This window comes from Gavia stellata, chromosome 11 (genome assembly GCF_030936135.1).
Source record: "Gavia stellata isolate bGavSte3 chromosome 11, bGavSte3.hap2, whole genome shotgun sequence".
In the NCBI taxonomy this organism is placed as follows: Eukaryota; Metazoa; Chordata; class Aves; order Gaviiformes; family Gaviidae; genus Gavia; species Gavia stellata.
The window spans coordinates 10,724,539-10,737,137 of NC_082604.1; the positions used below are offsets into that span (position 1 = coordinate 10,724,539).

The following is a 12,599-nucleotide window of genomic DNA, read 5'->3' on the forward strand; positions in this document are numbered from 1 at the left end:
ACCCTGAGCAATTCATCAAACCAGCCAAAGAGCATCCGGAAAGTAACACATAATGTTTCCGACATTACTTGCTTGCTATTACAGCCATCAACATGCACTATAAATATTTTCGCTTTGGTAGATATTTTTCCAGATCAATTGGAGAACAGTAATTTGATTCCCTAATTATGTTATTTGACCCATAAACAGGCACGGTTAGAGCACTCACTTCCTCCATTGTGAGTTGTTAGTAACACATTACTATCAGAGACTTGACCATCTTCCAGGAGCATACGTGAGGTACAAATCTTTTCCATTTTCCAGTAACCTATGATAGTGTAAGATGGTATTAGTATACTGCTACTGGTATGTGTTAATACATGCATATTTAATAACGACACACTAACAAGTGAAGCATTCTCTTTTAGCACTAGCTTACTAAACATTTAATTAACCCTCTTTACACAAAACACACCCTTTCACTGTTCCAGTGCTAAGACTACCATTTACAATATATCTTAAAAATAAAATATTTGAGAAGAATTCAAGCAGCTTTAAGAATACTTTGTACATAAGAAAGGAAAGCAGGACAGCCAAAAATTATTTTCAACGATGTTTATAGATACATAGTTGGTTCTGAATATGTTGATCTTACCCTTTCTTTTCAGGTACTCTGCAATGAGAGCGGCGATGTGAATATAGCACATAGCAGCCTGTAACAAGAGACCAAGATACGTGTATACGTTAAAGTACACTGTATGATTTACAGCATACATGTGATAAGGAGCACATACTTTCACCATTGTCAAGTCATGCTGCAGAAAAGGGAGGACAAAATTAACATAGCCATTTAAGAAAATAAGGGATTAAATGATGAAATCCTTCTTGAGTGTTAATTTCACTAGGAGTCTTAGGTAAAAGCATAGATTTGCTCAAGAAAACCATTAAGATTACTTAGTAAATAAGACATTCCTGGATTATGCACTGGAGCTTTGCATCACCCATTTAGTTTTTGACGAGAACAACGCATTATAAATGAAGCTCCTCTCCTATGCCATAGTGGGGGAGAAGAAAATCCTTTATGTAAGTTATACACTGCTCATAACCTCATCTACACTACACCTACTGTGCCTGTTAGGGTTAAGCAGCAGAGATGCTAACGCGATACTGACCACAGCTTCCCTGTCAGACATTTTCAAGTCTTGCCCAAGCATGTACCAGGTAGTCACGATTAGGCAAACTGGGATAACAAGCACATCACATTTCTAGGTGTTTTTCAAACCTGTCTTCCTCTGATTTCAAGTATATGAGAGACACTGTATGATTCTCTTAAATCACTACTGTTGTCTGTCTTTCAGAGCCCTTTTCATCAGTACATCTCAGCCTGAAGACAAATGGACTTCCTATTAATTCATTTACATTACCTCTGATAAATCTCCATTTCTTGCGTGAATCTTGGCCATGCTTTCAAGCCATGTCCTACGTAATTCAGGTGTGCTGGCATATGAATTTGCTAGGCTGTACTGCAGATCCACAAGCATCTCAGGGTCTTTCTCATGCTCCTTCATCTGAGCTGTGGCCATTAAAACCGTTCTGATGCGTTTGGTCAGATCCTTCACCTCTGCTGGGAAATTAACGTTCTTTGGGAAAGATAAGCAATACATCACTAAAACCATCCAAAGAGCCACATGCAGCACCCCTGAACGAGCTGAAGTCCTGCTTATGGAACACCTTCTTCCCCTTCCCTAATTCAGTAGGCTTTGAAGCAGAGTCACAGTTCCACAGTACGTACACATTGTATGCAAATCCTTGACATTTTTTTACTGATGTGTCATAGCACCTACTAGATATCCCAGTCAGTCAGCTGTACCACTGTCTGTATGCAGCAACTCCACTGAAGTCAGCAAACTGAAACATTTGTTCCTCGGTTGCTTACTGGATCCAGAACTGGATTCTTGTACCCTTTCAGCTGACGAACAGCACTATGCGCTATAGATAGTCCTGCTTAACTACACTCACAGCATGTTTCACCGCAGTGAATAAAGCACAACAGTCTGGCTCCTGGCCGTCTCACACTGTGCAAGATTAAAACAGAGTCCTTGTATTATTCATATCAGCTGTTCGCAACATATTTAACTCAGCTCTGCAGCTTCTCCTTTTTCAGACGGGCAACGAAATACATTTCTATTTTCAGACTTTTTCCCCTTGTTCCCTTTGTTTAAAAGTAAAAACATCCAGAAAAATTAAATGAAATTAAATGCTCCCTCCTCTGTGTCACACAGAGATGAGCATGTTACAGAAGCAGTGTCACTGACTGCAGTGCTGGAAAATCAAAGCTGGACTTTGGAAAATAATACAATTGTAACTGCATCTTATTAAATAAGACATAAAATTACTTACACTAATTATCTACCAATTTACTTACACTAACTTTATTATTAACCTCAACGGAGATACCTTAATGTCACCTTCCGAGAAGGAAAACCACCTCTAAAGCATAAAATTCAAAATGCATGTTGACAAATGTTTGGACAGGAATTGTAAAAATTAAAAATTGGAATCCTTTTCCAATACCTTTAGTACAATGAATATAATAGCAATGGTAGCTAATCTAAGAGCTAAGCACCTTTTTTATGGGGGGTATCAAGCTGTTACAAACCCCAACTGTTGTGCATGTTTTTGCTACACATTTACTGAACAGACTAAAGGGACAGTTTGTAGACAAAAAATTGTTTGTCAACAGCAATTTGTTTCACTAGTTGCAATGCATGCTATCTTCTCTGACATCAGGCAAATGAACAAAATAAGCAGTGAATAACAAATAATACAATTTTAAAATAAAAATATTTTTTGTTTTAAAAATTATTTTCGATTTTTAAGCTTCTGAGTCACAAAAATTTTCATAAATTTCAGGCTGCCTGAAAAAGGCACTCTATGAATGCATAAATCACTCTCTAATAAAAGACAGCAATTTCATTCACTGAAACACTTGCTCCTTTAAAATTGTTGACCTTTTGCAAGAGGTAGTGATTGACAAAAAAATGTTTCTTACTTTCATCTGCTTGTCTCCATTAGCAAAATTATTTATAATTGCAAGTGAATGTTGAAAACGAGATCCGCCAATCCCTGCATCCGCTATCAGCTGGCTCACTGCTTTGATGAGCTGTACAGGGGGGAACAAACACAGGGTGCAATTAGCAAAGAAAATAACAGTTTCTGAATAGTTTTTAGTCCCTATTTTAGTATGACCTGATGTACCAGGCTAGCAAAGATGCACTTTTACACCTGTCTTAAGAAGATAACATATACAAATGCAAGGACTGTGAGTAATCTTTCCAATGTTTGTAATTGCTCACATTTTGCAGTATAAGCGCATTGTTACTGGACTTTACATTTCTGTTACTGTACTATCAGATTCTGTTTAGTTCCTTCATCAGCTATGTTCTCACTGCTGTAAGCAATGCACGTGAGTCAAGAATGGCCATTTATCTGGCTATTTATTGGCTATGCAGCTACATTCACAGCTGTTGTCTCTCCCTGGAACAGAGCCGAGCAGCCCAAGAACAGCAGAGAATCCAGCCCAATGTCTTCAGACTTGGCAGGAAAATCTCTGCCACAGAGAATTGCCTGTCTGAGGACTCCAAAAGAATTGCGTTGCTACAATGCATAACAATAATAATGAGAAAAACCAATGCACATCAGCTAAATACTGATGATCTCACACTTCACTTACCTGTAGATGGGATCTGACTATTGATTTCTGCTTGTTAAATTCAAAGTTCTTTCTCATGAAAAAATAAAGAAGAGCAGATGCCTCTGTCTGAGTTGAACGTGACCTATGGTTACAACACTTCAGGATTTCATAGCAGAGTGAACCGCAGAGATCTGCTTGTCCTTGGAAGAATGCTGATGGGAACTATTGAAAAAAAAGCATGAATATGTTTAGCACTACTCTCAGGCCTTGGTACAGTTATCCTGTGTCAATACTTTTTCTGTTAAGCTTTCAGTAAAAACAGCTCTCTCCCCCATATTCACTCACACCAGGGTTTAGTGAAAAAACTTAGCCACTGGCTAAACATAATCCCATGTGCAAATTTAGATTAAGTAAAAACTGCTCGCAGGTTTTCATACAAACACCGTATGCAATGCAGCAATCACACTGGCCTTCAGGAAGTGCAGGCAGCAGCTGGCACACAGCAAGCATAAAAGCAGAGCAGCCTGTCTGCAAGGACTGCAGAACAGTAACCAGGAAAAGGTGTGTGGGGTTCCGCACTACTATAAAAGCTCTTCAAGGAGAAAGAAAATACTTTGAGTAGCAAAGTCAGCAAACTTCCAGTGGTCAAGGGTTTGACCAGCACAAGACAACGGAGAGTGAAAGATGCTCTCCAAACCATACCTACTACTCATCAGCATGGTCACTGTAACAGAAGACAGACCGAGGAGCGGTGGAAGACGTACACATTGGCTACAGATCTCAAGTACCGCCCAAGAGGTTCTGCTGCAGGAACCACGACTGATCCCTGCTTCCACAGAACTACAAAGAGAAAATTCAATCCCGAGAGCTACAGGATGAATGAAAAGGGCGATCCTGGATATTTATTCATCCTCCCCGTTGCACAGAGTTCTTCCATTCCTGACTGGTATGTAATTTAAACCTATCTGTGTATGGTTTAATTTGTATTTGCTCCATGGCCTCAAGCTACATTACTGGGAGAAACATGATTTCCTCCTCCTTTCCCCCCAGGTAACAACCAGAAGGAGGCAACATGGTTCAAAATGATCTACACTGTTGCATTTCATAGAAACACCAGGGAGATCAGGCCAGCCTTGCTTATTCTCACTTCCCCATAGCAATTGTTACCTGTGTGCTACATTCTAGTTAATTTTAAGAGGATCTCATCTAAGTCTATGACTTGGAAATTGTGCAGCCTTTGCAGTTGGCAGAAAGTGTCTAATTGCCCATGATCATTACTTATGTGCAACACAAGCAAATAAACAGTTTGACACATAAGCATGTTTTTGTCCAAAACGTCTTCTATGTTGAAAACAAAGTATTTGTAAAACTGTATTAGTTCGGATGAACTTTTGGTGAAGTGTATGGAATACTCTCCTCCTAGCTCCTCCAGGGACATCATTCATCACCGGCTTCTGCAACCCAGGTGTCTGCCGTGCAGACCATGGACCTCTAGGGTTTCAAGCTTTCTTCCATGGGTGGTAAAAGCATGAAAGCCAATGACATAGCCAGATACCACAGACCTGGACATTACTTAGCTATTTACCTTAAAAGTTTCACTTTCTTCGTAAATTTTTCATTTTCCAAAACAGAACTAATTTTTCAGATATTGTGAACTTCTCACTTTTAATCAGCAATAAATCAGAGGATCTTGTCAGGAACGAGCATTAATACAGTGAAGTTCAGAACTCTCTCAAGTTGCACTTGCTGTAACATGTTAATAGGTCAGACTAACAATAAAACCATAGTTACCTTGCCTACAAACAGCCGTAGGGCAGCAAAGACATGCTTGAGAGCTGCTGCTGACTGGTTGATTTGCAAAAAGAGCATGTGTGTGTCAAAGACTTTCTTCATCAATGCATTCTGGCAATCAGATTGCTGGAGCTGCCTCTGAAAATTTCACACACAAGACAGGACATTCCGTTTATTAAAGTGAATAAACAGAAGAAGGATATGCTGGAGTTCACATTGGAGTGTTCCTAGGAAGATGTTTTTTTCAATGTAAAATCTCTGCAGATGAGGCATTCCCAGCTTGCTGCAAACTCTTTTTACTTGCAGTTTTTCAAGGATGGTACTTTCCTATGGCACTCCTACTTGTGGTTGGTATACACTAGATTTAAGGGTTCGGGTGGCAGAAAGGAGACACTAAATCTAAAAGGAGTTGCCTGCTGTATTGTATTGCCAGTTGTCTGGGCCAATATTTGCAGAGCAATTTTTAAAGAGGCAGAGGATTCACCTGCTGACTTGAAGAGATATAGATGATAAGCAGTTTGGAAATCTTTTGTCAAAAATTCTCTGAAATCTAGTGGGATAAGTATGATTCAGATAAGGCGACATACTAGTAGATGCACGATACTTCCATGCAGAGCAGGGCTGTACATAGCCTTGGATATGCAGGATGCTCTTCTTCCACATCCTTCCATTCAGTTTGGGTAGTATGAGTCAATTCCTTCATAAAATACCTTCACTGAGGACTGGCATATCTTATTTCCCTGTCCTGCTGTCTCAGGCATTTCAAGTTCTCTGTGTGCCTGCTCCCCCAGGCCTTCCTTCTACCACACATCCCACGTGGCACCAGTTCAAGCAGAAAATGAACCAGCAAAACATACCTGGTGATTCAGAGTGTAAAGACACAACAGGTCAAGGATTGTAAGGGAAACTTCTGTAGCAATGTTTGCCTCTGTGTCTACATACTGTACAATGTCTGTTTCATTGGAGCTGCCTGCAACATATAAAAAGCAAGATGACAAAACACTCTTCCGAGTGCAGTTAAAGATGATGTAATTCTGCAATCTGGTCATTAAGTCTCAGCACAGTAGAGACGGGGCGCTAACTGTACATTTGATCAAAGGGGTATTTTGAAGAAAACTGCTCACAGGAGATGAAAGGGGAGGGAATTTGAGTCAACTTTTACTAACCGCACCAGTGATGTGAATATATTCTTTCACTGTTTCTGTCTACCCTCAAAGGAGAAGAGAAACCTAATTGGAAAGTGGGGTAGGTGACTATGATCTCATCATTTAAAGAACCTTCTGTCATGAAAAGGTCACTTTTATTGCTAATAAATGTAATGTTCCAGCCAGGGTACATCTGCTTGTATAGCAAGGTACATAACCATAGATGCAAGAGATGCTGGGAAGGGGGGGGAAGAACTTGTCATTAAGGCTATTTAAATATGTCAGGTTATTGTAATTAATTTTGTTTCTAAATGAACTTTGACCAAATTTAAGGTCAGATTTCTTAGTCTCCTGAAAAAAAGGCAGAGTCAGCAGCTCTATTTATATTTAGGCTCTTCTCTTCAGGCTGTCTTTCACTAGCACTCATGAAAACAGATTCAATTGCACAGAGCCTGATCCAAAACCTATAGAATTCCAGAGGTAAGTAAATAAATTTTTTGTACTTACTTGCAGTGCTGCTGTCTATCATCTGCAAGAGTTTGGGGTTAGAAAGTGCATTTTTGCCACGGATTATTGGTAATGTTTGAGATCTGTGATGCTTGTGGCCATCGTGACTAGAAGTAGAATGCATCCTGAAATTGAAAGGTACCATTAAAAAACAGAAACAAAGAATAAACTATCATGCCTATAAAGAATTTTTCCACATCAGTTAGAATTTTCTGCAGTACTTCTCAAAGGCTAAGTTAAACAAACTGATGCAAATTTTTCAGAGAAACAAAGATGAAGAAGAAAGTCAGTGAGATGGACAAAACAAACAGATGTGCTGTGATTTTTTGAGACAAGAGACAAAACACTCATTGAGCACCGAAAAAAAGCATCAGCTTAAATAGCTGGTTGATGTTTAGAAACCTGCCTTTGGGTGAAGAGAAACTGAGATGAGTTCCGTTAACTCAGAATGCAAGAAAAAATGTATCCTGCTCCTGAAAGAACTAATACAGCTTCTACGAGGGGAAAAAAACGATGACAAACTGACAATGACAGTAAAAATACGCGTGCGCGTATGTGTATGTTCTTTTAACCCTCTTTCATGCTGACAAACACATCATTAATTTATAATGAGAAGCTTAGGACTAAAATACCAATGCTTATCACAATTTTTGAAAGGATTTTGAATTTATAACCACTATAGAATTCAGCAAGATTTAACATCTCTCAAAATTCACGTCACTTATTAAAATACACTTTTATTTAATTTCTTTAAAAAAATGTAGCTTCCTAAATTTGCATAATTAAAAAATATTCTAGGACAGAATTAGTTCCTGCCCCTAGCTAAACCCTCTTTTATGTTGGTTATTTTTACAAAAATAATTTACAAAATTAACATTTGAGATTTAAAAAAAGGAAAAAGTTCCCAACACAGGTATGGGATTGATGGCCAGACTTTTGCCAATCAATGTGATAAAGTCTTCCATTAACAGTCGCAGTGGAAGAATTTGGGTGGACATCCTGGCAAACTAACGGATTTGGAACATGTGGAAATTTGATCTCAAGGGGTTTTTTTGTGGTTTGTTTCTGGTTTCATATGAACATTTCAGCAAACTGAAATATGAAAATGTAAGTGCAAGTTAGAGCTAATCACCAGTAATAGTTCAACTCTCAACACATCATCAAAAAACGCTCTGTATTACAACAGGCCAAACAAAGAGCCATTTGGGCAACAAATGCTGATCTGTGAGGGGGTAAAGAGTGAAGGCCCTGGAGGCAGCAGACATGTGACTTTATTTTCTGGTTTGTCACCATGTTGGTTCATCTGCAAATGTGCAATAAGGCAACAGCCTCCTAAAGGCCGCTTGCCAGTTCCAACTGGGGTAAGGAAATCAGTGCTGCTTCTTGAAAACTGCACAGTAGAGGAGCAAAGAAAGAAGTATGGCAGAGAAAGCATCTCTTTTCCCCTTTGTTCCATTCCAAGATACATTCTTATAGTGGTTTGCATATTCTTGCTATACGTTAAATGAGAAAAGTCAATGACCCAAGCTCACGAGGAAGGGGGACTTTCTCACCATGCTCTTAGATACAACCACAAGCTGCACAGAGTCAAAAGTTTGCTTCCTCTCTAGAGTTTTACATTATTAACATGACAAGGATCACACTTTCCCCTAAAAGGATCAAAAAGATTATCAAAGATGTGCTGCACCTGCAGCTTATTACCATGCAGTCCATGAAAATGATTAAATCTTGCAATGTTTAGACTAGGAAGATGGAGGAAAAAAAACCACTAGGAAAGAAGGATTCTCCAACTGGCAACATGAACAGTATAGGACTATGCTACACTTAGAGCATGGAAGTAAAAAGATGAGTGTCAAGCAAACCTACTCTTAAGTTTGACTTTGTGTTGCTAGATACTTCCCTCTCTGCAACCCTGGCTTATGGTGGAGAAACGAATCCCACGATACTGTAAGTGCATCCATAGATATTTATCCCTAAAGCAGTAAGATTCCATGACGGCATAAGGTTGCAGACATATGAATTCCTTCAGGTTGGGGAAAACTGCGGATTATCTTTCAGATAGGGATCTGGGAGGAAAACAACAGCTACTGTTTCTGCAATACTTAACAATATTGACAGTAAGTAAGGATTCTTCTGAATGTAATTTTAAACAACAGCTTGTAAGTCAAGTTGAAGTTAAAGGGATTCTATTCTTTTATGGTTTACAGCTTTAGGGGCTCTGAAAGGTGTTACATGTTGTGTTAACCTCTTTTCAGTCAACACTGGGACAATGTACGAGGGCTGGAGGATGACAACAAAGATGGTGGTTTTATAGGAGTTAATAATACAACGTGTCATTACCATTGCGAGAGCAGACCCGATGCCTGGCCAGAGGAGTTCGAACCTTTAAGGGTTCCATTATTCTGGGTGGCCTGAACAAACTTAAAAGCAGCAGCGATTTTCCTGTTAAGAGAAAATAACTGTTAAACTGTTATGGAACATGACATTGTTTTTGCCATGCCTCTGAAGAATACAGGCCTGACAAAACCTGCCATGGAGCATGAACTGGTTCATCTGGTGACCTTTTGTTTTTCCACAGTATGACATATAGACAAGTTCACAACGGCAACATTAAATTAAAAATGAAACATCAACAGAGACAAAGTGTGCATTTCACATTTCACAGCTGGAACATGATCTCATGCTTTTTCAGAGAGTGGGCAGAGACAGAAGATTTTTTTTTCTTTATTGCTGTGGAATATCCATCTATGCCCATTAAAACTACTCTTTCAATTATATGGTTGGAAAATACAGTGTTCGAGTTCCTTTAGCATATGTACAGAAATATGGTTGGGAATGGCCCAGTATTTTGGGTTATAAATGCAATAATGGTTATCATATCACCACATGCAATTAATCTTTTACACCAGGTATGTACTCAGATGTCCATAACATCACAATAATATTATTTGTATAACAGAAAAATGAAGCATACATTGGCTTTAGTATGTCAAACTGATACTTTCTGGAGAAAACTGACAGATACACTGTTAACCTCATTTAAGCCTAATGTAATGCAGTAATATTTAAATACTGTAACATACAGTCTATGACTAGAGAATTACCTTACAATATTGCGTTTTCCTAGATACCTGAAATTTTGCAGACAAACCCTGAAAGATAAAACAACACATTTTATGTCTATTAATACTAAATACTTTTCTTTTCTCAAGGGAAGAACAGAATCTCAACCCCAAATGGGGAAACTATTATGAAAATCTCTTTTAGGAGGAACACCCAAAGCATTATGCCCCCTGTTCATGGAGATGACCAACATATTGGAGGATATAGATTTTATTAGTAATGTCTCATTACGACTTCGGAAGATTATGGCAAAATAATCTAAGATACAAGAGCTATCTCAGCCTATTCCACTAGGTGGACAAACCCAAAGAGAAATTTTTTGCAGCAGTCACTTTAGAACATCATCATTTAACATAAAATCAACCAACCACAAAGTGAACTTACTCTAAAATGCTGAAAAAGTCTGTTATTTCTGAGAATGGTGCTCGCAACCAGTAGGAAATCAGTGCGTCTAAAGGGAGATATTAAAATATATTATGTATCTATTACAGGGAATTAAACTTGACCCAAAGCCTGTAAAATACACTGGTAATTATTCTAATTTAATGTTTGTTTGGATTCAGCATTCACAATATTTTACAACAACATAAATTAGGCAGTGAGTGCACATTTTCTTACCTTCCGAAATGGTTTTCATAATGTGAAGGAAACACATAAGAAGGCTTCTAGTTTCAGCTTGATCCAACTTGTCAAAACGAAGAGTTGATCCAATCAAAGACAAAGGTCTCATGATCTGTCGAATTGACAGCAAAGGGCCTTGTTAAGTATAGCGATAGGTTTCCACCTCTAGTAACTGTTTTCAACATTTGCACATGTACCTTTTCACACGTGTCAGTTCTCTCACTGTTTTTTTCATTGGTACTTGGGTTAGATTCAAGACTTGCTAAGGAAGCTCTGGAGTCAGCATGGTTTGCTGCAGAGATAGCTATTGATGAAAAGGCTGTAAATGAAAGTCATAGCAAACATGCTAAACTAAAACATTTATGGATACAAAAACTAACAAGAAAAATGGAAAACTTAAAACGTGTCACATGCTGGATTGACACCAGTGCTTTGAACTTCCAATAGCAAAGCTATTGACGGGTATGTTTAGTACTTAAAACATGCAACAAGTTGAAGTAAAATGATTCAGTTTGCCATTATTCATGGCATTAAAATGGCCTGTTGCATTCCATAAGGCCTGACCTAAAGCCACACAAATCAGTGGACAGATGCCCATGCACTTCCCTGAATTTTGAAATGGGGTTTGGAGGAAGTGAACAAAGTAAGTTGTGTTTCTACCCTTCCATTAAGCCTGGAAAAACTAAGAATACTTGCCTCTGAGAGACTTGAGAATTTTTCAGAAGAAACCTTGGAACTATTCTTAAGTCAGGCAGAGGCTGCAAGAATGAACTCAGGCACAGGGATTTGTGAGAGCCTAAATACTGACATTGTTCCAAAGCAGGAGAGTAAGTGAAGCAGTGGAAGACGACCGGCTTCACAGGAAAAATAAAAACCAATCCAAAAACACCCAAAGGGAAGAGAAACATTGCATACCATGTTTCCCTGACTATGGTATATAATGGGTTAATGATATCCTCCATGAATACTAAGCAGAAAGCACGATGGATTGAGATACAGAGAAATCTACCTGTGTGCATGTTCAATCTGTCATTTATACCTGCTATAGAGTTCAGAACATCTTTGGAAAAGGATGTGTCCACAGAGTTTGCATGTTTCATTGCTGTTTGGCTCTGAAATCCTCCAGCTGTGCTCAAGTCATCCCTAGAACCCTGTATTTCAAAAGAAACAGAACAAACTCCAGTAAATGATATTACTCATAACTTTCATAATGACAGCATACCTGATAGGCTTTTCTTAGACACTGAGCTTGAAAACCTACTTTCAGTTGTTTAGACATGACGACCTTAAAAGATCAAAGCTTGCCATAATACGCCGAATAGTTACTTGCAATATGAAACCCTCTCATAATTGAAGTTGTAAAGGACAGATCAAGTCTAACTGTGTTTGCTTCTTAAACACTAGCACAGCATTGGGAAAGGAGCATTAACTGCTGTTAGCAATGATCAGATGAAACAGGCTTGTTTGCTGGAAGGAAGGACTGAAAGACACACCACCCGCTGCAGAAACCTGTTTCTAGTTTTTAAAGCAGGGCTATGATTACAGCACACCTAATCTTTTAAGAAATAAACAAACGTGCTCCTCCATGTGCGCAGTCTATACAGACATTTGCTGTGGGGGTAAAGCTGTTTTATGATGTTTCTGTACCCCTTCCCTCCTTCAGTTACTTGTATGCATTCCTTCTGCCTCCTGGTATAGTTCATGGTCCCTCTGTTGTACCAGTGAAACTGCTTGTGTGT

The 12,599-nt window shown here is 38.7% G+C and overlaps 1 protein-coding gene across 1 annotated transcript in view; it reads right to left on the bottom strand.

Moving 5' to 3' along the window:
- DOCK10 (dedicator of cytokinesis 10) overlaps positions 1–12,599 on the bottom strand; it is a 136,121-nt gene that overhangs the window by 17,768 nt on the left and 105,754 nt on the right. The window contains exons 34-47 of the mRNA XM_059822685.1: positions 11,900–12,011; positions 11,058–11,179; positions 10,858–10,972; positions 10,624–10,690; positions 10,221–10,268; positions 9,457–9,558; positions 7,117–7,241; positions 6,322–6,434; positions 5,465–5,602; positions 3,713–3,895; positions 3,032–3,142; positions 1,404–1,619; positions 635–692; positions 209–307 (exon numbers count right to left, since the gene is read on the bottom strand). Coding sequence (XP_059678668.1) covers positions 209–307; positions 635–692; positions 1,404–1,619; positions 3,032–3,142; positions 3,713–3,895; positions 5,465–5,602; positions 6,322–6,434; positions 7,117–7,241; positions 9,457–9,558; positions 10,221–10,268; positions 10,624–10,690; positions 10,858–10,972; positions 11,058–11,179; positions 11,900–12,011 — 1,609 coding nt within the window. The remainder of the gene's footprint in view (positions 1–208; positions 308–634; positions 693–1,403; positions 1,620–3,031; positions 3,143–3,712; positions 3,896–5,464; positions 5,603–6,321; positions 6,435–7,116; positions 7,242–9,456; positions 9,559–10,220; positions 10,269–10,623; positions 10,691–10,857; positions 10,973–11,057; positions 11,180–11,899; positions 12,012–12,599) is intronic.